The 24332-nt window shown below is 43.5% G+C and overlaps 1 protein-coding gene across 2 annotated transcripts in view; it reads left to right on the top strand.

The window, feature by feature from the left end:
• HECW1 (HECT, C2 and WW domain containing E3 ubiquitin protein ligase 1) overlaps window positions 1-23519 on the top strand; it is a 202145-nt gene extending 178626 nt beyond the window's left edge. The window contains exons 23-28 of one of the 2 annotated variants that reach the window (XM_056857626.1): window positions 4654-4752; window positions 8304-8433; window positions 11137-11283; window positions 13746-13857; window positions 15902-16100; window positions 22916-23519. In XM_056857626.1, the coding sequence (XP_056713604.1) occupies window positions 4654-4752; window positions 8304-8433; window positions 11137-11283; window positions 13746-13857; window positions 15902-16100; window positions 22916-23027 (799 nt within the window). In that variant the 3' untranslated portion in view covers window positions 23028-23519. Of the gene's footprint in view, window positions 1-4653; window positions 4753-8303; window positions 8434-11136; window positions 11284-13745; window positions 13861-15901; window positions 16101-22915 lie in introns of both variants that reach the window. The other variant, XM_056857625.1, reaches the window with a different exon arrangement.
• The last annotated feature ends 813 nt before the right edge of the window (window positions 23520-24332 follow it).

The following is a 24332-nucleotide window of genomic DNA, read 5'->3' as shown; positions in this document are numbered from 1 at the left end:
TCCTTTGACTTCTGAATGAAGCTACAAGCACATGGAGGAATCTAAAGCTTGAAAAAATCTATATGAAATGGGAATTTTACCGGAAGCCCATTGTGCTATATTCTTGTCCCGTGCTTCTTGTTCTATGTATGGACTTTCATGATTTGTGAGCGTTTTTATGCCTTTTGCATTTTGTGTTTAATGCTTTGTGTTTCTATTTATTGTAAATTTTGGACTTTTGTCCCCTTGTTCTTACCAACTGCTGTTGTCCTTTTGAGGTTTTCTTCATAATATATTTACTATCAGCATATTCTATTGTTATATTCATTATTTGCCTCTATTTTGGCTTGTTTGTACTTGTGCTTTGTTTTTGAATTCTAACTTCCTGTCTAAGCCAATTTTTGATTAAGTACCTGGAGGTTGGCAACTATACCCATTGAACACTGTTGGATTTGTTTCTGTGTAAGCATGCATAGGATATTGGGCCGAATCCTGTGAACCTATTCCACTAGCGAAGGTGTTTTCATATGGCAGAAGGAACTTTCCCCTGACTTAAGAAACCTGGAGAATGCTTATACCAGCTGAGTGGATCCACGGGAAAGGCCTTTTGGAAAGGCCTAAAACTAAAAGTAGCCTAAGTAGCATTTGTGTTCACTAGCTTGTTCCTTCTCTTCCTTGTTTATTTCTCTTCCTGCTTCTGGTCTCTTGGGGTCTTGTGTCTATGTACCCCATGTGTAGGATTGTCACATATAGGTTACATTAATTTCTACATGCTGTTCCTTCCCTTGGCGCCATTGAAAGTAGCCCTTACCCTATGACTCTCCCCAATTTTTCCTTCCCTCTCTAAGAATTCCCCCCCCAACATTCCACTTACTTTTGAAAATAAACAAGAGTCCCGTTTAACTGAGGTTAACTGAGATTTAATTTAATGCTGTTTCTTCTTGTATATACATTTTAGTTTTCCTGAAAGCCGCATCTCACCAAACAATATCATAACTAAAGCCCTTCATGGAAACATCCCTTCTAGCCTTTGTGACATTGGTTTATTTGGAATGCAGCAATGTTCTTTTTCAACAATTATTTAAAAACCTTCCTTGACAAGGATTTTTTATTTAAAAACAACATCAGCAAGCAAAACCTTGGATAGACTCAATCAAGGAAGCCGCTGCCCTCATATTGCAAGACCTGAGTAAGGCTGTTAATCATAGAATCATAGAGTTGGAAGGAACCACCAGAGTAATCTATTCCCCTGCACAATGCAGGAAATTCACAACTGCCTCCCCACACACACACCCTGAGTGACCCCCTATTCCATGCCCCGAAGATAGCCAAAGAAAATCTTCCAGGATCCCTGGCCAATCTGGCATGGAGAAAAATTGCTTCCTGATCCCAAAGATTGCGATCGGCACTACCCTGGGCATGCAAGAAAGGGCCACGAGAGCTAACCACTGATGCAAACCTTCCTGCCCTCCCTCTCATCATCTGCTTAAGGTCATAGAATCAGCATTGCTGACAGATGGCCATCCAGCCTCTGCTTAGAAACCTCCAGGGAAGGAGAGCCCACCACCTCCCGAGGAAGCCTGTTCCACTGAGGAACTGCTCTGTTAGAAAGTTCTTCCTAATGTTTAGCCGGAAACTCTTTTGATTTAATTTCAACCCGTTGGTAATGATAGGACATTTTGGAGGAAATTGATTCATAGGTCACAATGAGTCGGAAGCTACTTAATAGCACGTAACACACCCAACTCTGCTTAGGATCTTACTATCAATCACATAGGTAGAACTGATATGGTTACGCATAGTTAAATTGTGGAACTTCCTTCTCCAGGATGTGGTGATGGCTGCCAAATTGGAAGGCTTTAAGAGGAGAGTGGACATGTTCATGGAGGAGAGGGGTATTTATGTCTACTAGTTAAAATGCATACTACTCATGATGCTTACCTATTCTCTCCAGTCTCAGAGCCTATTATATTAGGTGCTGTGGAACACAGGCAGGATGCTGCTGCATTCGTTTTGCTTGTGGTCTTCCTAGAGGCACCTGGCTGGCCACTGTGGGAACAGACAGCTGGACTTGATGGGCCTTGGTCTGATCCAGCATGGCCTTTCTTATGTACTTTCTTTACCAACATCTTTCTAAACTGAGAATGACAGTGTGAAGCAACCTTTCTGCCAGTCCCATTACCAGCAGCCTTTGAATATCTGGCAGTGCTGTGATAGCAGCCCGTTCCCAGTAGCTCCCTTGTACCTAGGGTTGCCAACCTCCAGATATTAAATCAAACAAATAACCTGTGCCATACTGCGGATACACTTCCAAGCCGACCCCAGGAGCTTTTTACACCATATGCTGTCCAAATTCAACATCTCTAACTATTAGTATGATGGGTAGAATAAATCTAATGGGTCTTTCCATTGATTCTCTGTTTACACTTCCCTCATATCAAATGGTTAAACGTAGAATTTTAGACATTGAATTGCAAACCCTTGATAGCCTTGCCAAAAAAATCTGCTCCCCTTTGAGTTTTGAAATCCCCCTAACTACCGGTCGACTGGCTCCTTATTTGTCTGCCCTACATGCTCCGCAAATGCGTAGAGCATTTGCACTTGCTAGGAGAAACCAAACATAGCAAAGCCAAAAATACATACAAATAACATAAATGATAAACAGCCCAAAAGGTAAATATTCAGAATTGCAATTCAACAACAATGCAACAGAAGTTCTAGGGCAAAAAAGCCTCAAGTAAGTTGCAATAGCACCTGGTAGAGGATCCACGGAGGATCAAAGGAAATTAACAAGCACGAAGGAGACGTGTTTATCGGGTGCTCAGAAGACCTCGGAGAATCCAGAGGTGATGAAGAACGAACAGAGGATGCGAGACTAGTCACCTCACGTTTCACAAAAGCTTCATCAGCTCATCCAGAATTAATTGGCAAGCATTCAATAACAATTGTTCTGTGTGCTGCTGGCGGCTGAAATAAAAATCAATAACATGCAACATAGTATTTTTCATCATTTATACTTATTTACAAGTATTTTGCAAACAATGACATCTGTCAGAAAACATGACTATACTGCTTACCCAAAGAGTTGCGTCTAGTACCCCCAGTGGGATGTGTAGGTGCGCAAACCTTTCACTCCAGCGGTGGTGTTACAGTGGTGGTGTTACAGTTGCTGGGGTCGGGCTAAAACATCATTCCGACCAATAGGAAAGTGTGCAGAGAAAGCGAGCCGCTTTCGGCAAGAGGCCGAAAGTAATTACTTAAAGAGACAGTATCTAGAAATTAGATAAAGCAAGAAAGATCAAATTCATTATTCAATCCTTTGGGTGTTAATGTTTGGAAGGCAAAGATAAAGTGCATTTCTTGCTGAATTAAGATTTTTTTTATATCCTGTTGGTGAAAAGGTCGGGGTTGGAATTTCCAAAGTGCAAAAAATTATAGATCCGTGTCAGAATGACTGTGTGAAATGTAATGTTGCACAAGCAGAGCCTCAAGATTTATGGTGCGGATTCTTGCCCTGTGTTCCCCTATCCTTAGCCTGAGGGGTCTAGATGTACAACCGATGTACATCAATTTGCAGGGGCGGAGGACCGAATAAATCACCATGTCTGAGCCACAGTTACTAAATTGCCTCAAAGTATAGGAAAAGTTAGAAGAAATGGAACTGACTTGTTTGATGGGAAGACTATATGGGCACATAGAACATTATGTTATTTGTATGTATTTTTGGCTTTGCTATGCTTGGTTTCTCGGGCATGATGTTAATGCCCAGTAAATATTGTTGAAAATACTGTAAACATTATATGGTGTACGAGAATTTTTTACACCACATTATTTTATAGAGCCTTCATGCTGCCAACCTCCAGATACTAACTGGAGATCTCCTTCTATTACACCTAATCTCCAGCTGATAGAGATCAGTTCACCTGGAGAAAATGGCTGCTTTGGCAATTGGTTTCTATGGCATTGAAGTCCCTCCCCCAAACCCTGCCCTCCTCAGGCTCCACCCCAAAAAACTCCAGGTATTTCCCAACCCGGAGCTGGCAACCCTACTTGTACCTTTGGGTATAAATGGGGCCCCGGGCTGCCTTTTAGGGGGTAACCCTACTTATACCCACTATTGTTTTATGCTAAGGATTCCCCCCCCCCATGACTTCCGGAAATCACTCGATATTTAAAAGAAAAGGCTATGCTCAGTAAGGCAGTTTTTTGTTATCTGTTTTGCATTATCTCGTTACAAAAACATTCCACCAAATCCAGACAGAATCCTTCAAAGCATATAATTTGATCTCGTTATAACCCAGCGACGGAGGAATTCGTAACGCATTGCATACCCTTTCAACAAATTTAGGTCTTATTTTTCTCAACTGTACTTGCCAATGTGCCTATTTAAAGAGCAAAATCTAATTAAGTTAATAGAAACTATTAATTTTCCTTAAGCAGAAATGCATCTGTGATAAGTAGCTGCAGATATGGAGTTATTATTTGAGCATTGAAAGGCTGTAACAATTTTAATAAGCAAGACATTTTAATATGTATCTTGTCAGGAAGTGTTTGTATCTTGGTAAGTGTCGGCTGGTTGCTCAGAAGGAAAAGGGGGGGGGATATTACCCAAACACTATAGGAAAGGGCACGGGATATCCTTGCTGATCTAATTACCGATTCTTTCTGTGCCAGGTTCCGGTTTAGCGGTCGCATCCTTGGTTTGGCCCTTATTCATCAGTACCTCCTTGACGCTTTCTTCACGAGGCCATTTTACAAAGCACTGTTAAGGCTGTGAGTATTTACATCTCATAAGAGTTTCCTGTAGGTTTCATTTTTTTAAAAAAAGTTTTATTAATAAAAATGGTCAGTCAACAGTAAATATATACATAAACATAAAATACTTTATAACCCTGCATCCGTAGCCCCTTCTCGCTTAACCGAAACTATATCTTATTATAAAATGGACATTTCCATTCTTTGAATGGTTCTTTGAAGGTCTACACTATTAATATCATTATTTTTTTGGTAAGCAGTTAGCTTCACTAAAATATACACCTCTTTTATTTTTGACAACCAATCGTGTATCTTAGGAGAGGTTTTCTGGTTCCATTGCCTAGCAAAGACCATTCTAGTGCAGTCAGTATATGTAATGCTACTGTCCATTAGTCTCTCGGTATTTTGGGAAGATAGTTCAACAATAAGGTTTCTGGCTTAAATGGGATTTGTTTCCGCAGAAAAATTGACATAATTTTTACAACCTGTTTCCTAAAGACTGATGCCCTTATGCAAACCCCAACAACATATGAAAAAAAATCTGCAGTGTCTTCATTACAGAACCAACATCTGCTGGTACCTGTCTTATAGATCTTTGCCATCCTTGAAGGTGGTAGATGCCATCTATAAACCATTTTCATCAAATTTCTTTGAATAAGAGGCTGACTCTAAAGTGTGTACCATGATTAAAGATGAATTCCCATTTTGAATAATCTAATTTAATACCTATATTTTTACGCCACCTATTATGGTTTGAACATCACTTTCAACAAAATCTGGTATATACTAGAGGCTGAGAATTTACCCTATGATATCAATAGTTTTTCAAATTCTGTTAAAGTTCTTATAATAGAATTACCATTCCTTAGCAATTCACCCAAGTATCCTTTTACCTGAAGGTACTCAAAAATTGTAACATTACATTTCCAAAAGTCTTTAATCTCACTGTATGGTATTACTTGCTTATCTGTAATCCAATTTCTATACTCACTGAATCCAGCAAGTTCTAATTTTCTCAGAGGAAGAAATTCCTGACTTCCCTTGTCAATCATATCACTAATAACTGAAGCTAACGGTGAAATAAGGGGGGAGAAGACCTCTTAAAGGATATTTCCAGCTGTGCTGCCCTAATTCTGTATAAGCCAAGGCTGCACTCTTATGCAAAACTTACCTGGAAGTAACACTTTGGGATCAACACACATAGATGTATGTCTGGCCTATATGATACACAGTACAGGGAGATTTCTGTTTTCAAGTGCCATATTTGTTCAGGAATCCAGCTAAAGTTGCCAACCTCCAGATGGGGCCTGGAGATCTCCTAGAAGTAAAGCTGATCTCCAGGCTACAGAGCTGCTGTGGAGGGAGGCCTCTATGGCATTATACCCTGCCTCCGCCTGACTCCTCCCAGCGTCCACCTCCACCTGACTCCACTCCCAGCTATTTCCCATCCTGGGTTTGGCAGCCCTAAATCCACTGAAAGACTTCTGTGACTGTCTCACGTAATCTTTTTGGCCATTAACTGTTACAACAGTTGTATTATTCTCCTGGGAATAAGGCTTTTCTGTGTGAGCCGTATAGCTGAGATTCCAAAACATCTGCAATAATGGAGACTCTCTTGCCATCTCTGTGTGTGTGTGGTTCTCCTTCAAAATAATAGCTTCTACAAAGACCTTTAGACTCCTGGTGTATTAGACAGCTGGCGCTCAGGGAGAGGGCGGTAAAACATTGCAATGGACTTTTTAAAAAATCCTTTACACCACACAATGTATATCAACCTCTGCAACGGTCAACATTAGTGGAAAATACGATTGCCAAACATCACACCAGGAACATAGTAAGATGCATCCTATATACTAAGCCTGAGACTGAAAACCGTTTGCAATAGGCTTACCAGGTCCTGTTGGTCTATGGGCGGGAGGTTTACTGGAGTGCGCGCCCTGTGCGCGCGCCCCGCGCAACACGCCTGCATCACTTCCAGGTTTACTCGGAAGCCATGCGGAAGCTCTATCAATCTCGGCCGAAACTCTATGGAAACCATAGAGTTTCGGCCGAAGTTGCTAGAGCGTCCACGTCGCTTCCAGGTAAACCCTGAAGCGACATAGGCACATCACATGTGCATGTGGTGCCTGCTGGCCCTCAGCTGGTCAGCGGGCAGCCCGGTGGATTGGCAGTATTTTATCCGCCACCACTGGGCACTTGGCAACCCTATTTTGCAAGGAACTGCATGTGGCACCCCTGAGCCAATTCAAGGTATTTCGTCAACTCAAGCAAGGTCTGCCCATTGACTCTTCCCATGCTGGTTTTGAGCCAAGCCCCTGAGGGTCCAAGTCAGCAAGTACTAACAGGAAGTGATGTTCCTCACTGCAGAGAGTTGGCTTAAAATAGTGAAACTGTGCAGAGATGGAAGGGATAAGACCCCTAGCCTCGGCACAGCAGCCACCACCACCCCGTCCAAACTGAGGCCAAGCAGGGCCACTGTTTGGCTATAAAAACCACTGGGAAGGTCAGATCCCATGTCACCCAGCAGCTTGTCTCACTGGGCCCTAACTTTAAGTGAAACAAATTAAATCAGACTTAATGAGTAGGAGCCAAATGTAATTGTGCCGTTAGTGGTGCTGGGTTGGATCCAGGCAGGCTCTTTCTCTCAGTCTCACCCATTTCCTGTTCATACTAGAGCCCCTGTCCCACATGGCTTTTGTACGAGTCCCATGATTCTTAGTGTAACCCTTTTTGGTAGACAAAGAGGACCTCTCCTCCCTTGTTTTCACCTACATAAAAGGTGGTTGGATCCAACTGACTGTCTGTCTGATTAAAAGGACTATCCTGTTTATCAGGAGAAATCTTAAGTAGCCTCTAGCAATAACTTTTGAAAATACACATCTTTGACCGATCAAAGTGCTTGAACTATGGTATGTGCATTGTACAGGCTTGGTGAAAACACTTTCAGTTTGCCCTTTTTTTAGTGAAGTTTGTATATCATACTCTGGTTTCTCATCAGATCGTAGTGAAGTTTGTCCTGTCCCACAGTGTGGGGGGTAGAAGCAAAATAAATATTTTGGAATAAATAACAGGGTTTTGTATAAGTAAATGAACCAAAGAAGATCTGCCCTGTGAAAAGGAGACAGTGTTAGCTAGGATTAGATCCATGAGCTTAAGCAGAGGTTCCCTGTTGACAGTGAATGGCATGGAATATTCTGCGTGCATTCACAGCATTCCATCTGTCACTGTGATTAGAATTTAAGAAGAGCTTTGTTGGATCAGACTGAAAAGTCCAACATCTGGTTTCAAACAGTGACCATCCAGGTGCCTTTGGCAAGTTCACGAACAAAGTATGAAAGTAACTAATCTCCGATGCTGTTTATCCCCAATAACTGGCATTCTGAGGTATGTGGCCCCTGAACATGGAGGTTCTTTTCCACTATCATGTCCCCTAGCTGTTAATAGGCCTAATGTTTAGGCAGCCATAGGGCATCTGTACATATGTTAGTCTTTGAATGGCACCTCTGTGAATTACAGGCTTTGAACGATCAGGGTTGTGATAATACATACTGTGTTCTTTGTGCAACCAGGCCGTGTGACCTAAGTGATCTGGAGTACCTGGATGAAGAGTTCCATCAGAGTTTACAGTGGATGAAAGACAACAACATCACCGATATCCTGGACCTCACTTTCACAGTTAACGAGGAGGTGTTTGGACAGGTAAATGTATGTACGATCAGCTACAGGAGAGTTCGAAAACAAAGCTGAAACAGACAAACAGGGGGGAAACCCTGTAATCTATTTATAAGCTCAAGGTGTTGATGGAATGTGAGAGGGAGCAAGAGGGTGACAGATGGCAAGAACTGGAAAAAATTAAAGGAAGCAAAAGCAGATTGGCTGAGCTGAGCAAAATATATATTAAAACTAGAGGAAAAGGACGGGAGGCTTAGGAGTCCCAAAAAGTTGACTGTATACCACGGAAAAGATTTTAATTGTGAAAACTCAAGGAAATAAAAAAGAGAAGGTAATATGTCTTTAAAGACATGATTACAACTCAGGCTTACACATGTTTCTTCCTAGGCAACACTAGTGCAAGGAGGAGACAGATTATTTGTATCTTGGGAGCCAGCATGGTGCAGTGGTTAAGAGTGGTGGTTTGGAGCGGTGGACTCTGATCTGGAGAACCAGGTTTGATTCCCCACTCCTCCACATGAGCGGCTGAGGCTAGATTTGTTTCCCCACTTCTTCACACGAAGCCTGCTGGGTGTCTTGGCCGCTAGTCACTCTTTTTCAGCCCCACCTACCTCACAGGGTGTCTGTTATGGGTAGGGGAAGGGAAGGTGATAGTAAGCCGGTTGGATTCTTCCTTAAGTTGTGGAGAAAGCCGGCATATAAAACCCAACTCCTCTTCTTCTTGTCCTCTCCAGAGAACTCTTGAGTGGCATGCATGGTAGTTGGTGGCGGAAAGTGCCATCAAGTTGCATCTGATTTATGGTGACCCCCATGGGGTTTTCAAAGCTGGAGACCAACAGAGGTGGTTTGCCATTGCCTGTCTCTGTGTAGCAACCCTGGATTTCCTTGGTGGTCTCCCAACCAGGGCCAACCCTGCTTTAGCATTCAAGATCTGATGAGATGGGGCTAGCCTGGGTCATCCAGCTCAGGGCCTGTGGGCATTAGGTCCCTCTTTATCCTCACAACAACCCTTAAAAAGTACATGGGTTGAGGGAGAGACCACAGTCACACACACTGAGCTTCAGAAATGAACTAGAAAGAATGTAAATATTCTCAGCGAGGGCAGTTCAGGCTATTTTATCAGCCCAGCAAGGTATACTCATTTCGTACCAGGCCCATGCTGCTGTCAGCTGGGTGCAAGCCAAGCCCCTGCAGCATTGCCTTGGAGGAGCCATGGCTCAGTGGCAGAGCATCTGCTTGGCATCGGAAGGTCCCAGGTTCAATCCCTGGCATCTCCAGTTAGAAGGATCAGGTGGTAGGTGATGTGAAAGACCTCAGCCTGAGATCCTGGAGAGCTGCTGCTAGTCTTTAGTAGACAGTATTGACCTTGATAGACCAGTAGTCTGATTCAGTATGAGGCAGCTTCACGTGTCCATGTGATGACGCCAGTCACCTCTCATCCCTCTGATGACTGTGAGTGATGACCTCTTGTAGCGCTGCAACACTCCTCAACGTGTTGGCCCTGGCAGTTGCTTAGGTGACTTGGGTGGAGGACCAGCCCTGCTTCTCAGTCCAAATCCAGCCTAAATCTAGTAAACCACAACGCCTTTCAGGTAATCAGTGGCCCAAGTGGATACTTCAAGCAGGCTCAGAGAGAAGAACACACAGATATACCTTGGTACTGCTTACCAGTCTGAAAGTTACATCTTATAACATTTCCCCCTCTCATTGTACTAACAGCATTCGGTGTTGCCTGATAATTGAAGATCCATAAATGTGAATATCAAACTGGATTATTTAAAATTAAAGTTTATTATCATGCAGCTGTCAGTTTTACAAATGCGAGGACCACAGCTTTATGAAAGAAGAAGAAGAGTTGATTTTTATATGCTGATCTTCTCTACCACTTAAGGGAGAATCAGACCGGCTTACAATCACCTTCCCTTCCCCTCCCCACAACCCACACCCTGTGAGATAGGTGGGGCTGAGAGAGCTCGAAGAGAGCTGTGACTTGCCCAAGGTCACCCAGCTGGCTTCATGTGAAGGAGTGGGAAAACCAACCCGGGTCACCAGATTAGCGTCCGCCACTCATGTAGAGGAGTGGGGAATCAAACTTGGTTCTCCAGGTTAAAGTCCACTGCTCCAAACCACTGCTCTTAACCACTATACCACACTGGCTGTCATGAGACTGACTGTCATGAGACTGATACAGTTGTATGTATTTGGCACTGCAATGCTTGCATTGTTAATGCTATATTTTGGATTTATGTAATAAAGGATTACAAACTGTATATAGTTATCACATTAGTAACCATATCTTCCTCCAGTGCACAGAGGGTGATGTATAGGGGGATTATCCCATTTATTCATACAACAACCCTAGGAGGTAGGGTAGGATTGAACTACAGGTCACCTCAGTGCAATCCTATGCCAAGTTACTCCAGTCTAAACTCACTGAAATCGATGGTCAGACTGCTTCTGGGTAGGATTGTGTTGCTAGTGAGCTTCGTCGCTGAGAATGGATATTAATTTAGACCTCCCTTGTCCAGATTTGACTCTCAGTCCATTGCCACTGACAAATCCCCATTGGAAAACTGTATTACATCAAATGGGAAAAATCCTACAAAGCTTGTCATATACAATTATATAAGTATTAACCAAAAAGGTAAAAATCCCTCTTGCCATTTGAATGTTGAAACCCTTCCTGTTGCTACCCAATATGTACTCTTCATTTTTCTGCTGGTTTGCCAGGTAACAGAAAGAGAGTTGAAGTCAGGAGGCGCAAACACGCAGGTGACCGAAAAGAACAAGAAGGAGTACATTGAAAGGATGGTGAAGTGGCGCGTGGAAAGGGGCGTCGTTCAGCAAACAGAGGCTCTCGTCCGCGGCTTCTACGAAGTAAGCTTCAACGTTTGGCAGGGTCCGCAAGGACATCACACTGACAGTGAACAAACTGTACAGAGAAAGATATTTGTAATTTAGCTTAAACTTGTGCAGTAATAGTGAGACAGTTTGCACAAGGGGTATGCAAGCTACTGGAAACTATAATGTTATGTAAGCAAATGGATTTTTTTACCTAATGTATGCCGAGTAGGGAGGGAAGGCAGCATGGTACAGCCCAATCTCGTCAGATCTTGGAAGCTAAGCAGGGTCAGCCCTGGTTAGTATTTGGATGGGAGACCACCAAGGAGTACCAGGGTTGCTGTGCAGAGGAAGGTACTGGCGAACCACCTCTGTTAGTCTCTTGCCATGAAAACCCCATAAGGGGTTGCCATAAGTTGGCTGCAACTTGACAGCACTTTACACACACACACATGCCGAGTAGGGATTGAGTTCAAAAAGGAAATTCAACTGTCACAGAATTTCTTTCTCCCCTCCCCACCCCAACAGAGAAACATAATCAACAAAAACAGAAACCATCCTTTTAAATATTGGTAAATCATAAACAGTTATCAAAAAGAGATCTAATCCAGCTGCACAGTTTAAATATCAGTTTAAACACCAACAAAACCCTCTTTAAAAGGGCCATCTTGATAGAACACTAGAATGGCGTTCCAAAAGTAGAATGTTCAAGATTAACTTGGAGGTTATTTTGTTGATAGCCACAAGAAAGACAGTACTCAACTTGTTTGTCCAAAGTACTCAATTTAGTACTCAATTTAATGAGGAAAATAATTCCAATTAGAGATAGCATGAGATGGAAAAAAAATAGTTAGATAGGGTTATCGTTAATACCACTTTGCAAAACCAAAATAGAAAGAAACTGTGAGCTCAGTTCAGTGAATTTGTCCTAGCCTCTAGTTGCACACAACTAGTTGTATACAGTAGTAGTGACCCTAGATGGGGATGTACAGCCACATCAAAAAGGGCACCAAGCTGCCATTTCTGTGCTACTCAGATGAACATCACAAAAGGTATATCCAGGTGCCAATTTACCTCCATCCGCCAATCTCCCTTCTTGGCTTAGCATATTTTTTTCTTCCATTCATGACAATTTTTATGTGTCAGCATTGGTTATCCCCCCCAAAAGAAATTGCTAATACTTGATATAGCTACCTGTGTTCTGGTTGGCAAGAGGCATTTGTTGATCTATGCCAGGGGCCCCCAGCCTTTTTGAGCCTGCGGGCACATTTGGACTTCTGACACGGCTCTGTGGGCTCAGCAGCAAAATGGCTGCCACAGGAGGTAGAGTCAGTCACAAAATGATTGCCACAGCTTAACTTCAGTAACACAGTGTAAACCCTTGCGCTATGGTGGCAGCTGCTGCCAAAGCAACCTTTTAAAAAATCTCACAGCCAATCAAATCTCCGATAGTCAATCAGAAGCCTTGCTGGGCAAGCCTGGTTCCACCCACTTCCTAAAAACACTTAGCGGGAGCCAGAAAAGATGACGGTGGGTGCCATGGCGCCCACAGATACCATGTTGGAGACCCCTAATCTATTCCAAGAGATACTGAATAGGTAAGCTGATACTTCTATTGGAACAACTTTTCATGGTAAGGAAATATGCAAGCTGTCAAAATTAACACAGAATCTGATAAATATACCTGTGTGGCTGAAAACATTGCCTAGCCTTACATGCACAGGATTTTGTTCAAACCCATCATGCTCAGAAGCCAGCTGGCAAGTATTTATCTATTTCCTTTATTTATAGCCTGCCTTTCTCACTGAGTCTCAGGGTGGATTACATAGTATAAAACAAGGAAGTCAAATAGCATGAGCTATCTAATAAGCGATGCCATAGGGCTAGGATGTCAACGTTTAGAATCAATGCAAAGAAATATCAGATATAATGTGCCAAATAATGCAGAAAATGAAGAAGAGTTGGTTTTTATATGCCAACTTTCTCTACCACTTAAGGAAGACTCAAACCAGCTTACAATCACTTTCCCTTCCCCTCCCCTCAACAGACACCCTGTGAGGTAGGTGAGGTTGAGTGAGCTCAAAGAGCTGTGACTAGCCCCAGGTCACCCAGCTGGCTTTGTGTGTGGGAGTGGGGAAACCAACCTGGTTCAGCAGATTAGCGTCCGCCGCTCATGTGAAGGAGTGGGGAATCAAACCTGGTTCTCCAGATCAGAGTCCACCGCTCCAAACCACTGCTCTTAACCACGCTGGCTCTCACCACCCAAACATAGAAAACAATGCAGCAAGAGCAGGATAATACATCCCAAACAGAGATGATACATCTCATGAAGGGTGGCATAGATTATAGTTCTGTTCCTTTGATAAAAGCGGCTTCTTGATCTAGCTACCATCTGCATAAGGAAGAGCTATTTGAAGGGGGGGCAGTGTTTCTCTTTCACAATCCAGGTGTTTGAGGGCTAGCTGCAAAAAGCACTGAAAGTATGGTTTGTCTTTCAGGTTGTAGACTCAAGGCTCGTCTCTGTTTTCGATGCCAGGGAGCTAGAATTGGTTATTGCTGGCACTGCGGAAATAGACCTCAACGACTGGCGCAACAACACAGAATATCGGGGTGGTAAACTATCTAGTTGCTTTTCCTTCCCATCCTCCATTTCATTACATCCGTGTTACCTTCTTGATGGCAGTTCTCACTGAGTTCTTTATGAAGTGCTGCGTCTAAAAATGGTTTGGCTTGTAGAATACAGGCTCGTCCACTGGTGAGTACTGCTGAGGATTACTCCAGGGACTGTGGAGGTAGCATGTTGTTTAACCCAGGATACAGAACTGTAATGATTCCCGTCCTGTGGTCACCAACTACCTTACTTGGGCCAACAATAATTGCAAAAAATCTCTGCAGTCACAATCCTGTATACTGCTATATTTTAGGGTTGCCAACCTCCAGGTAATGCTGGAGATCTCCTGCTATTACAACTGATCTCCAGCTGATTGAGATCAGTTCACCTGGAGAAAATGGCCGCTTTGGCAATTGGACTCTATGGCATTGAAATCCATCCCCAACCCCCCTCCTCAGGCTCCGCCCCAAAAACCTCCAATGGCAAAGAGGAACCTGGCAACCCTACTATATTTCCTGGTCACATCATATACAAAAAGGGTTGACAGCAGGGTAGCTAGGTCCCTCTTCCCCACTGGTGGGAGGTTTTTGGGGTGGAGCCTGAGGAGGGCAAGGATTGGGGAGGGGAGGGACTTCAATGCCATAGAGTCCAATTGCCAAAGCAGCCATTTTCTCAAGGTGAACTGATCTCTATTGGCTGGAGATTAGTTGAAATAGCAGAAGATCTCCAGCTATAACCTGGAGGTTGGCAACCTGAGTTGACAGGGCTGCAGCTGCAAATCTTGGGAGCTTTTGGGGATAGAGCCAGGGAAGGAGGAGAAGTGTTGTGGACACAGTGACATCACTTCCGGGTGATCACCTGGAAGTAACACCACCACACTGACCTCTGACACTCTAGGAATTCCTCCCAATCTTTATGTTAAAGAATAGCAATTGTGGGGATTCCTAGAGCTTCAGGGTTCCCATCTTTTTTTGTCTTCTCACTTGATTTTGTCTTGTTGATCACTTGATTGAGAGTGAGCAATTGAGGTCAGGGACAGGAGTTCCCCTACTGTGGATGGGCATTTGGTAGACCAAATTTAAACATGCCCATTCTCAAATCTAATACTATTACCTGGAGGAAATTTGATGGTCCTATTTCACGTCTGACATAGCTGTGGGACAGCCAGAGATACAGAGCTGAAAACTGTTGACAGTTTTTCTAGTCCTGCTGATAAATTTCAGATTTTATTATGGAAGGATAAGTTTGTTCTCCTTATAATTTCAAGAGACAATCTTGGAAATGTGGCTGAAAGCTGATGGCTGACAGGCTTAAGAACTTGCAATCAAATATTTAAAAGCTCCAGATGTTATTATTTTTAATTCAGTCTCTTTAGAGACAGATGTAGAGCATTTGGAATAAGCTATGACAGGGCTGCTTGTCACGCCATCTCTGTCTCTGCTCCCGTCCTCTCTTTCAATATTGGCAGACAAGTTCCCCAGAAGTTAGTTGCTCACGTTTACTGATTTCCCCCGGAAATGTGTGTTGAAGATACAATAGGGTCAAATCTCAGTTCATGTAGAACGATAGGCTGGCTGACTGGGGGCTCACTATCTAGAACAGGGGTGTCAAACATAAGGCCCGCGAGCCAGATGTGGCCCTTTGAGAGCTTTTGCCCGGCCCGTGAGCCAGCCGAGGCAGCCACCACCACCCCACTCTCGATCTGGGCTGGCAAGGCATGGCCTGGCCCGACCAAGTGACATTTATGTCTTATCCGGCCCTCATAACAACTGAGTTCGACACCCCTGATCTAGAACCTTGCAACTTTCAGGAATTCCATGGAAGACCCACGGGGGTTCCTCAGCATGTTGGTTAATGTGGAGAGTATTCGCCATAGGTAGAAAATTTGAATAGGTGCTAACAGCTAGGCCTGAAACAAAAATAAAAGATGACATGTCAAAAGAAGGCAACCGATCACATTGCATTAGTCCATCGTCATAACCAACTGCAGCTCCTTTTGGGATGTTTCTAATGCATTTCTCATTTGCACACTTTCTGTTTTAGGTTACCATGATGGTCATATCGTAATACGATGGTTCTGGGCTGCGGTAGAGCGGTTCAACAACGAACAAAGACTACGACTGCTGCAGTTTGTCACGGGGACATCTAGTGTGCCGTATGAAGGTTTTGCAGCCCTTCGGGGGAGCAACGGACTACGGCGCTTCTGCATAGAGAAATGGGGCAAAATAACATCCCTTCCCAGGTATTCGTCTGTTTTGCAACTTTCTTTATTGAACAGTCCAGTGTCCCAGAATATTGAGCGCTCGTGCCAAGATTTATTTTCATTCTTTTCTCTTACCATTGTTTCATCTCCACTGATACCAGTTTCTCATAAAGGGGCACACAGTGTGTAATGTTATTTGACATGTTCAGCGTAAAAATAATTTAAAATCAAATTTTAATCCCCTAATAAAACATATGTGGCGCAATAGAACAAATTCATGCCCCTCCCTCTCCAAAAAACTTGTAGTTTAAAATGGCTACATTAAACATTAAATGTGTTGTTTCTCCTGCAGAAAATGGGGCTTTCACAGATCTCTTATAGAAAATCATTCTCTAGATAGGCTGTGATCACCAGGAACGGCTGATTGTGTGCCTTAGATGTCCAAACATCATGCCAATGATACTTTTAAAAGAGTCTCTCTTTAAAAAACTGGATATCGGTCCAGCTGATAACTGATAATCCACAAAGTACTCATCATGCTTCTTACACGGTGGAAGACCCACACTGAGAGTAATCAAGGCAAAGAAGGACCCCTTGGTATCTCAGACACAGATCCTGCTTTACAAACAACGATGTCCACGTTGATATGCATACCTAGTCATGATGCATGATGGTACCTAATCATATGCATCCCTATTCTCTACAGTATCAGAAAAGCATTCCTCACTCCTCCACATGAGCGGCGGAGGCTAATCTGGTGAACTGGATTTGTTTCCCCACTCCTACACATGAAGCCAGCTGGGTGACCTTGGGAAAGTCACATTCTCTCAGCCCCACCTACCTCACAGGGTGTCTGTTGTGGGGAGGGGAAGGGAAGGTGATTGTAAGCTGGTTTGAGTCTCCCTTAAGTGGTAGAGAAAGTCGGCATATAAAAACCAACTCTTCTTCTATATGTGTATCCATCAGGTCGGGTTGCCAACTAGCCCAGAGAAAAATATCCTGCTCCTTTAGGTTTAATGGGATGTTACCCTGTTTACCTGAAAGGAAGAACTAGGTTTTTTTTTCCTATATGTGCCACCAAGAAATAGAGCAGGCCATCTTAAATTTGCATACATGTTATGTACAATAATAAAAGCTTACACTGATGGTCTTGCACTCATGGTTGTCTTCACCAGTGTGGTGTAGTGATTAAAGTGTAGGACTAAGATCTGGGAGTCCCAGGTTCAAATCCCCACGCTATAGAAGCTTACTGAGGGACCTTGGGATAGTCACGTACTCTCCACCTAACCGACCTTGCAAGGCTGTTGTGAAGACAAAATGGAGGAGGAGGATGTAAGCCACTTTGGGTCCCCACTGGGGAGAAAAGTGAGGTATAAATGAAATAAATAAATATAGTGGTGTAGTGAATAAATATATTGGTGTAGTGGTTTGGAGCGGCGGACTCTAATCTGGAGGACCTGGTTCGATTCCCCACTCCCCCACATGAAGCCTGCTGGGTAGGGTTGCCAACCTCCAGGTACTAGCTGGAGATCTCCCGCTATTACAACTGATCTCCAGCCAATAGAGATCAGTTCACCTGGAGAAAATGGCCGCTTTGGCAATTGGACTCTATGGCATTGAAGTCCCTCCCCTCCCCAAACCCCACCCTCCTCAGGCTCCGCCCCACCAGTGGCGAAGAGGGTCCTGGCAACCTTACTGCTGGGTGACCTTGGGCTAATCACAGTTCTCTCCGAACTCTCTAAGTCCATGCGGAACCAGGCAATGACAAACCACCTCCAAACATATCTTGCTCTGAAAACCCTACGGGGTTGCCATAAGTCAGCTGCAACTTGAACACACACACACACCAGATGATATTAATTACACCTCCACACCACAAAAAGCTCCAGCTGCCCAGTTCTACACCTTAAGCCTCTATTAAAGGGACAGGGCATTTTTCTTCAAGCCGGTTGTCAATCCTCTACCAACAGGGGAGCTTAATTAGAAAATGGGCTATAGCAGTTTAATAAGAAAATGTGTGACAATTAACAAGCAACTTACAAGGCACCATTTGAAGTGCTGGTTCTTACCTTTAAGAACTTAAGTGGCTTAGGCTTCTTCCCATAATGTCCAGCTTGCCAGCTAAGATCTCTGCCACATGCCCTGCTCTCCGTGCCCCCATCTTCAGAGGTGGGGAGGGTGGCGACCAGAGACAGTGGCAGCACGTTGTTTATGGAATCCCGTTCCCCGTGACGCCTGCCTCGTGCCTTCCCTGCTCTTCTTTAGATACCAAGCTAAAACATTTCTTTTTACCCAGGCTTTTTAACTACAGGGTTGATATTTAACCAGAGATGGTCTGCCCACCAGGTGGACCTAGGCAGTTGCCTAGGATGTCAGATAGGGTTGCCAACCTCCAGGTACTAGCTGGAGATCTCCCTCTATTACAACCGATCTCCAGCCAATAGAGATCAGTTCCCCTGGAGAAAATGGTTGCTTTGCCAATTGGACTCTATGGCATTGAATGGATGAATGAATTTTATTTGCTGTCTAAGACCAATAAATGCACACTATATGTAACAATCTTACAGCATTTCCAATAAAATAGGATATAAAAACTTATCAAAATTAAAATCAAATTACCGCATAGTAATTTAACAATTATCTCTTTCCTATAAACAAAACAGCCATCAGGTTTCTCCACTTTTGAAATCCAGTAGTTTAAGCTCAACTTTATCTGCATCTTTGCTTTTTAATTTACTATGTACTTTAATCTCCGCAATGCAAAATTTGGCAACCTGTCTTGTGGTTGAAGGGTTTTCGTCCTCCTGTAGTTTTCCAAGTTTATATTTGTTAGAAAAACCAGATAGATTTTCCAAGACTCTATGGCATTGAAGCCCCTCCCCTCCCTCCTCAGGCTCTGCCCCAAAAACCTCCCACCCGTGACAAAGAAGGCCCTGGCAACCCTAGCGTCAGAGGGTGGCGGGGAGTCACAGGGGCACCAAAAGAGGCTTGACCCAAGCAGCGCCCTTAGTGAAGGAGGGAGTGCGCTCAGGCCGTTTTAGCATGCCCAGGCCTAAGATTCTTTGGTGTCTCTGGCAGAAAATCCAAACTGCAGCTGCTCCGTCCTATGGTGGTAGAAATACCATAATAAATTAAATAATTAACCGTTTATTGTCCATTAATACCACTCCAGAGTCTGTACCCTGAGGCAGGTTGCTTGATCCTCCCTACCGTTAGCACTGCCCCTGCATAAGAGTAATTTGCTAATTTCCAGCACAATTTCCACACAACTTGCGGCAACTCCATAGTGTGACTTTTGACTCTTATCACATTTCAGAACCTGTGGTTTTAAATCCAACAGTTAAGGGAATGGATCAGTGGGGCTATGTGCCAGGAATACCTCCACGTGAAGCAGCATTCACTGTAATTAAAGATTCATTTGGAAGGGAGATTCATCTCATTTTCACTATTGCGCCAACTCGGCAGGGCAGCATGATGTAGTATGGCAAAGCGTTCTCTGTGCCCAAAGGATTCTGTTGAGCTGTTAGCTTTCCATGTTAGGAATCCAAGAATCCCAAGATCACTTGTCATGATCTGTTTGGCCTGTGGCGTTTTGAACATTAGCATTGCACTAGGCTTTCAGCAATATCATGCATCTACCTGAACACTGTGTTTTGATTACAAACTGTCCAAAAGGAAAAATACTGTCGAGCCTTCTGTGCATGTATTGTTTTCCTTCAAAATAATGGTTTCTACAACTTCTGTTAGAAAATTAGCGATCATTCATGGCTAATGAAGCCTGTCAAGCTCTGAGAGAGGAGAGGGAGAGAGCACATCATAATTGGAACATTTTTTTCAATCACCACACGTTGCATATTATCACCTCCAACACATATTATCACCTCCAACACATGGGGCAAGTATTCACATTTCCTCATCAACCAGGAATGTAGTGTGATTGTTTGGACGAGGCCTGAGTGTCCCCTAAATCCTAGAGTTGGGACTGGCTACATTTATGAAATGTATGACTGAAGTCATTATTTACCGGTATGATTGGGTGCAATTTATTACTTTTATGTGTCTTCCTTTGGGAGGTGGTGGGCCCGGGTATATCTGGAATCCACCCAAATCCAGTTGCAGGACTGGTTCAGCCCTTTTTGAAAGGAAAACCTCTGAATCTGCCACAGGTGAAACTGGAAGTCCTTCCAGTACATTCTTTAAGTACCATCCATTCTTTAAGTACCACCCAAAATGCGCTAATTACAAATTGCGAATAACTCCTGTAGAGTTAGGGGGGAAAGAAGGAAGTTTTAGAGTTTATGCTCCGGGCTTTGGGGCCTGTTGGGTTCCATAAAGTTAATTGGCCTCTTTCTGCTTGCCTAACTTTTATAGTTCTCCCAGATAAGATTTGTTCGGCTAGTCTCAAGGTATGAATGTATACTATTTTACATTCGTCTGCTGATTACTTTTCTCCTAAAGAAGAAAGAGAAAATTAGATAATTGGGACTTTCCCATTTTTGGAGCAGTGGTTTAGCTGCCAAAGCAGCTGTTTGCTTTCTGGTTTCCTGAGCAGGAATATTAAGGTTGCCAACCTCCAGGTGGGGCCTAGAGACCTCCCAGAATTATAACTGATCTCCAGATGAAAGAGATCAGTTCCCCATGAGAAAACGGCTGCTTTGGAGGGCAGGCTCCATATCATTATACCTTGCCCTACTCAGGCTGCACCACCAAATCTCCAGGAATTTCCCAACCCGGAGTTGGCAGCCCTGAGAAATATACATTTGTGGCTCTAATGAAGTACCGTAGTCTAAAATCACACCAAAAGTTGCAAAGCAAGATTTTCAACCTTTTTATTGATTGGAAGCATTTCCACCCTGCTTTGTCTCCTCAGACTCAAATAGATTGCAAGGCAGAAATGCTAACAGTCCAAACTGACAAAATCAAAACACAGATTAAAATATGTAAATTACAAATTTAAAAAATACTCAAGATTTAAAATACATCAGAATTTAAAAAAAATACAGGCTTAACAAACACACCGAGCATAGCCAAATCTGCTGGAAGGTCCCAGATTCCATCCTCGGCATCTCCAGTTAAAGGGACTAGGCAAGTAGGGGATGTGAAAGACCTCTGCCTGAGACCCTTGAGAGCCAGCCACTGCTGGTCTGAGTAGACAATACTGACTTTGTTGGAGCAAGGGTCTGATTCAGTATAAGGCAGCTTCATGTGCCTCCAAGGGTTGCCATCCTCCAGATGGAGACTGGAGTTCTCCCAAATGAGTTTCTCTCCAGACTACAAAAATCAGTTCCCCTGGAGAAAATGGCAGGTTTGGAGGGGAAGACTCTATGGTGGGGTCTCAAACATAAGGCCCAGGGGCCGAATCCAGCCCGCGAGCCAATGGAGGCAGCCACCACCACCCCAGTCCTGATTTGGGCTGGCGAGGCATGGCCTGGCCCAACCAGATGACATTTATGTCATATGTGGCCCTCGTTACAAATGAGTTTGACACCCCTGCTCTATGGTATACCATAGATTCTAGGTGAAACCCCTTCCCAAACGCCCCCCTGCCACCGGCACCACCCCAAAAAGTCCAGGAATTTCTCAGGCCAGAGTTGGCAACCCTTGTGCCTCCTCCCATTCCACTCCCACCATTTCGGTTGCTTTGGCTATGAACAAGCCCTTTTTGGAAAGAGTGCCTAAGAAGTTGCAGGTGGAAACTGGTGAACAGGAGAAACGTTTTGTCCCCTACTAACCATGTGTCCTCTCTTGCAAATATTCTCCCCCTTATGCCACTGCTTTGCACAACACCAGCTAAGCTAGAGTTGAGACCAGACATGTCATTCCAGCTTCACCCTGATTAGAACCCACCATTGTACGGATTATGCAGGTGGTACAGAATTTCTTTCCTTTCCTTTCCTTTTATCCCTTAGAAGCTCCTTGATCCATTGATCTTGAGCAACATATAACTAGTGTTTGAGGGATATAAGGACTGAAACAAATCTTGCCATTGACAATGTAGCCTTGGGGTCCCTATCGCTTAGTAGAAAAGGCATTATGTCAGACACAGAGGCATTAGATTGGTAAATTAAAAGGGGGGAAATATAATGTGATCGAAGTTCCTCGTAAAAGCGGCATTCCAAAAGGGCATGGGCTAATGAGTCAATAGAGCCAGAAGAGCAAGGACAGGTCCTGTCTGAATATGGTATATTCAAAATTCTGCCCTGCATAACCATAGAGGGGTTATCTAGCTAAACAAAAAGCTCTAGAAAGACGAGGAGTTGTCAAATAATATGTATAAGCAGGCAAACCACATGGTGGTGGTATTCCAAAGAACTGGGATGAACAAACGCAGCGTGCACGAAAAGTAGTGCTGTTGTAATCAAGCTCTTTAATGCGCTTTTTAATTTTGGTGAAAGCTTCAGTTTTCCCAAGATCTAATAACATATCCTGCGAGAAGCCCAACAATGACAGTTTCTCATCTAAGATTTTTTGCCATGAGGATTTAAAAGGGTCGTGCTTCAGAGAAGCTAGGAACCCCTCAGTGCTAAAGCACAGTTTAAGGTGTAGTTTAAAGGCGGCCAACCATGCCCTAGCTTCGAGTGACATTTGGCCAAACTCGGAACGGAGAGTAACGCCAGCAACACATCGATGGGCATTTAGGAGTTTTTGTAAGAACTGAAGCAATGGACGATCTATAGATTCATTGACAACTGTTATCCAGATGGCAACACCAAAGAGAATAATTGGGGTAATTTTTAAATTAAAAACCTGAATAGCCCCTGGAATATATTTGCCACCTTTGGTGTGGAAGGTACAGAATTTCTGAGCAGATCAACAACTCTTACTAAAATTGACATGTTCTTTGCACTTTGCAGGGCGCATACCTGTTTCAACCGCTTGGATCTTCCACCCTATCCATCATATTCAATGCTATATGAAAAGCTGTTGACAGCTGTTGAGGAAACTAGCACCTTTGGACTCGAATGAGGGAAGTCAGTCTTTTCAGGTGTATTCCTGGTCGGTGACGTCACTTCCTTTTCTGCTGCCATATGATTTTTTTGTGTGTGTTTTTATTTGTGGGGTGGGAATCAGGATTGACGAAAAAAGCCGTGCATGAAGAAACAGCCTTCCTTTAAGAACTAACCTTCATGCTTTCATCTTCGGTTTCCAATGGACAACTAGCCTGTATGCAATATAAAACAAAACAAAAACAAAAACCAATTGTCTCAAGGTCTCTGTGTATCTCCACATACCTCCATTAGCAACAACGAAAATATGAATGCAAGTTACGCTACACTTGACCAAATGTTAATGTTTACTTCCATCCACGTTGATTAAAAAAAAAACCCATTCAAGCATTCCAAGCTTTTATATGTCCACCTCTCCTCGATTACCCACAGTTCATCTTGTGTCTTAACAGCTGTGTCCACTAATGGGAGCCGGCCAAGAATTCCTTTCACCCATCCTTGATTTTCTTGTACCTACCGTGCATAGGTGAGAGACACCTGTGAGCAAAACTGAATTTTTTTATACATGAACTCATCACCCAAATCAACTGCATCAGCTGGGCCTGGGCCGGACGCACGGTGCAGATCAGACATTTGAAAACAAAACAAACATGTGATGCAATGCAGAATGGGTTAGTGGTTGTTCAGAAAAACGTTGTTCGGTGTTGGTACTGGAACGACCTGGCACTTCGGAGCCATGAGGCACAGAGGGGATCGTAACGTTTACTGTGATGACTTGCCACAAGAGAAGCACAAATCTGTGTGCCCAAGAAGGATGTCTTATGGTGTCGCATAATAGACAAGCCCCACCTTACCAATTATTGTACATAGTAAAATGAAATTGGAAGACTGTTCACTCCCTTCTTGATAACTTCTGGTTCTGTTCATTGATTCTTTGTTTTCTGATGTTGAAACACTTCTTTACAGAAAAAGAAAACTCGACAATTCTGCACTGTGTATTGGAAGCCATGAATTGCTAATGGTATCAGTTGACCTCGATTGGTGATTTGGTTTCATTTCTCATTGATTTTAATCCTCCATAGTCACAGCACTGGTTCTACGTAGAAGGATTCAGTTAATTCAGTTAATGTGAAGCTGCAGAGGATGGCCCTGAGGCAGGACGAATGACCCTGTTATCTGTATCGCAACCAGCTCAACGTTTGGACTGGTTCCTAAAGCCCCACTGATCCCACTTGTTGGTTTATTGGAGAGACTAAACTCCTTCGTAGCCCTTTGAAATAATAGATCATGTGGCAGTGCAATCCTGTGTAGGGTTACTCCTGTC

This window comes from Euleptes europaea, chromosome 11 (assembly GCF_029931775.1).
Source record: "Euleptes europaea isolate rEulEur1 chromosome 11, rEulEur1.hap1, whole genome shotgun sequence".
NCBI classification, from domain to species: domain Eukaryota; kingdom Metazoa; phylum Chordata; class Lepidosauria; order Squamata; family Sphaerodactylidae; genus Euleptes; species Euleptes europaea.
Note: the sequence above shows the minus strand (reverse complement) of the source record. Positions and strands in the feature narration are given on the sequence as shown.